The sequence below is a fragment of the Mizuhopecten yessoensis genome, unplaced genomic scaffold, assembly GCF_002113885.1.
Source record: "Mizuhopecten yessoensis strain PY_sf001 unplaced genomic scaffold, ASM211388v2 scaffold2023, whole genome shotgun sequence".
NCBI classification, from domain to species: Eukaryota; Metazoa; Mollusca; class Bivalvia; order Pectinida; family Pectinidae; genus Mizuhopecten; species Mizuhopecten yessoensis.
In genome coordinates, this window is record NW_018404339.1 from 114253 (window position 1) to 118390 (window position 4138).

Sequence of the window (4138 nt, forward strand, 5' to 3'; positions counted from 1 at the left end):
CCTTACATATCATCTTACTACATCATGTATCATCACCTGTATCATCACACTACCTTACATATCATCTTACTACATCATGTATCATCACCTGTATCATCACCTGTATCATCACACTTCCTTACATATCATCTTACTACATCATGTATCATCACCTGTACCATCAAACTGAACAAGAGGACCATTGGGGCTTAAGTCACCTGAGTGAAATTACGAATGTTACACAGGGTGAAATTACGAATGACACACAAAGCGTTAAGTAGATCTAACTTCAATAAACGAATCCAAACAGAACAATCAAGTGTTTCCTATGAAGGGCATAGTTTGCAAAGAATAATTTCACAAAAGTTTAGTCTAAATCCTCCAGCAACTTTTAGAACAGATGTCATGAGAAGGCTTAGCCCTCAAGTTTGCCTGTCAAACCCTTCTTGAGTGAAGATTTTGAACCTCATCATCTTAGAATTTTTTCAATCGATGTTAATCTAAATCTGCAAGTAACAAGAGAAAATTTCACTTGAAGATTTTACTTTTGATGACTAGTTATGATATGGCCCCACCCCTAACAACTCCAGAGGTCAGCCTCATTTTGAGAAGATTTTGATCAACATCATCCAGGGCTCATTTTATAAAATGGTGGAAATTATGCATCAGCAAGTTTCAGAGGTTTTCCACTCAATGACTACTTATGGACCCATCCCTCAGCCCACTAATTGTAAGACAGACACTTCTTGATTGTAGATTCTGATCCTTATCATCTTAAGACCATCTTATCGAATGTTCGTAATTAAGTTTAAAAGGAGAGGTCTTTGGAAGGTTTTTAACTCAGGTGATCACTTATGGTTCCATTGTTTAGCCTCCCCTCCCCTCCCAGTCAGCCCCTTGTCATTTAGCCCCCTGGGGGTCAGCCCCTTGTCACTAAGCCTCTTGGGAGGTCAGCCCTTGTCACTTAGTCCTAGGGGGTCATCCCCTTGTCACTTATAGCCCCCTGGGGGTCAGCCCCTTGTCATTTTGCCCCCTGGGGGTCAGCCCCTTGTCATTTAGCCTCTCAGGGGTCAGCCCTTGTCACTTAGCCCTCTGGGGGTCAGCCCCTTGTCATTTTGCCCCCTGGGGTTCAGCCCCTTGTCACTCAGCCTCTCAGGGGTCATCCCCTTGTTACTTATAGCCCCCTGGGGGTCACCCCCTTATCATTTAGCCCATTGGGGGTCAGCCCCTTGCCACTTAGCCTCCTGGGGGGCAGCCCCTTGTCACTAAGCCTCTTGGGAGGTCAGCCCTTGTCCCTTAGTCCTAGGGGGGCAGCCCCTTCTCACTTAGCCCCCTGGGGGTCAGCCCCTTGTCATTTAGCCTCTCGGGGGTCAGCCCTTGTCACTTAGCCCTCTGGGGGTCAGCCCCTTGTCACTTAGCCTCTCAGGGGTCAGCCCTTGTTATTTAGCCCTAGGGGGTCAGCCCTTGTTACTTAGCCCTAGGGGGTCAGCCCTTGTTACTTAGCCCTAGGGGGTCAGCCCTTGTCACTTAGCCCCCTGGGGGTCAGCCCCTTGTCACTTAGCCTCTCAGGGGTCAGCCCTTGTCACTTAGCCCTAGGGGGTCAGTCCCTTCTCACTTAGCCCCTGGGGGTCAGCCCCTTCTCACTTAGCCCCTAAGGGGTCAGCCCCTTGTCACTTAGCCTCTTAGGGGTCAGCCCTTCTCACTTAGCCCCTGGGGGTCAGCCCCTTCTTACTTAGCCCCCTGGGGGTCAGCCCCCCATGTCGATTATACATTCTGATTCACACGGCAGATTACAGATTATTCCAACCGTCATCAAAATCTTACAAAGTTTTCAAGGAGAAGTTGAAAATGTAATGGTTGATGCATGACAATGTTAGAAAGGCCATCAAGGTAGGTCACCTGAGGCATGTGGCCTTAAAAGGTAGGTCACCTGAGGCATGTGACCTTAAAAGGTAGGTCACCTGAGGCATGTGACCTTAAAAGGTAGGTCACCTGAGGCATGTGACCTTAAAATCAAACATAAAACAGATGTTTTCAGGTTATATTTTCACAGAATTATTATAATGGCAATGACTCATCTTAGATTCTTACTGACTCATATTGACATCTGTTACTTATTTGTTTCCTACCTTGGTATGAGCAATGACAGGAAACGCTTCATTTGAGATGTTGCTTGCCATGGCAGGACACCAGTTGGTGATGTTACGTTTGAGCCAGTTGCCAGTCAAGTCAATGAATTCTGAATTACAGCTACTACTATGGGTAGCTGGAAAGTGCACATTGACAGACAAAAACGCCATGTATACAGGGATGAGGCGCAGTAGAGAGCTGTTGCCTGTGGAGGGTGTGACGACTGGTACAGTGGAGGGAGGTGTGGCTGTGACGACTGGTACAGTGGGGGAGGACGTCACCCCAGTTGTTGGAGAGTTCAATACACAACGACGGGTCACTGAAGTCTTCTCTAGAGAGTAGTCTTCCGGACACTCCCACATAGACTCACTTATGTTGAAGCTCTGAATCTGTAGGTCACCACATACCCCGTTCAAATCCGATACCTTACCATTGAGGTTGGACACAAATATTTGGTTCAGTCGAGGTATTATTTCATTTCTAGCACAGTTTTCCACATCTTCATCACTGGCAGTAAAACTCTGCATGGCAAAGGGCACAGTAAAGTGCAACTGAAATGTGAGTAAGCACAAAATATCATGCATGAACTACCAAAATAATGTGATTACAAACAAGACAGTATCATAAAATTATAAACACAACAAAATAAAATGTGAGCACACAACATGTCAGTATCCTAGAAATGTAAGTACACAACATGTCAGTATCCTAGAAATGGGAATATACAACATGTCAGTATCTTAGAAATGGGAATATACAACATGTCAGTATCCTAGAAATGAGAATATAGGACATGTCCGTATCCTAGAAATGAGAATATACAACATGTCAGTATCTTAGAAATGGGAATATACAACATGTCAGTATCTTAGAAATGGGAATATACAACATGTCAGTATCCTAGAAATGAGAATATAGGACATGTCCGTATCCTAGAAATGAGAATATACAACATGTCAGTATCTTAGAAATGGGAATATACAACATGTCAGTATCTTAGAAATGGGAATATACAACATGTCAGTATCCTAGAAATGAGAATATAGGACATGTCCGTATCCTAGAAATGAGAATATACAACATGTCAGTATCTTAGAAATGGGAATATACAACATGTCAGTATCTTAGAAATGGGAATATACAACATGTCAGTATCCTAGAAATGAGAATATACAATATGTCAGTATCCTAGAAATGAGAATATATGACATGTCAGTATCCTAAAAATGAGAATATACAACATGTCAGTATCTTAGAAATGAGAATATACAACATGTCAGTATCCTAGAAATGAGAATATATAATATGTCAGTATCCTAGAAATAGGAATATACAACATATCAGTATCCTAGAAATGAGAATATACAACATGTCAGTATCCTAGAAATGGGAATATACAACATGTCAGTATCCTAGAAATGAGAATATACAATATGTCAGTATCCTAGAAATGAGAATATACAACATGTCAGTATCCTAGAAATGAGAATATACAACATGTCAGTATCCTAGAAATGAGAATATACAACATGTCAGTATCCTAGAAATGAGAATATACAACATGTCAGTATCCTAGAAATGAGAATATACAACATGTCAGTATCCTAGAAATGAGAATATACAACATGTCAGTATCCTAGAAATGAGAATATACAACATGTCAGTATCCTAGAAATGAGAATATACAACATGTCAGTATCCTAGAAATGAGAATATACAACATGTCAGTATCCTAGAAATGAGAATATACAACATGTCAGTATCCTAGAAATGAGAATATACAACATGTCAGTATCCTAGAAATGAGAATATACAACATGTCAGTATCCTAGAAATGAGAATATACAACATGTCAGTATCCTAGAAATGAGAATATACAACATGTCAGTATCCTAGAAATGAGAATATACAACATGTCAGTATCCTAAAAATGAGAATATACGACCTGTCAGTATCCTAGAAATGAGAATATATGACATGTCAGTATCCTAGAAATGAGAATATACAACATGTCAGTATCCTAGAAATG

At 41.5% G+C, this 4138-nt stretch overlaps 1 protein-coding gene across 4 annotated transcripts in view; it reads right to left on the reverse strand.

Moving 5' to 3' along the window:
- LOC110444201 overlaps nt 1–4138 on the reverse strand; it is an 82911-nt gene that overhangs the window by 74391 nt on the left and 4382 nt on the right. For 3 of the 4 annotated variants that reach the window (XM_021488619.1, XM_021488613.1, XM_021488606.1), the window contains exon 7: nt 2109–2660. The exons of the other annotated variant lie outside the window; for it this stretch is intronic. In XM_021488619.1, the coding sequence (XP_021344294.1) occupies nt 2109–2660 (552 nt within the window). The remainder of the gene's footprint in view (nt 1–2108; nt 2661–4138) is intronic. 4 annotated transcript variants of the gene reach the window in all.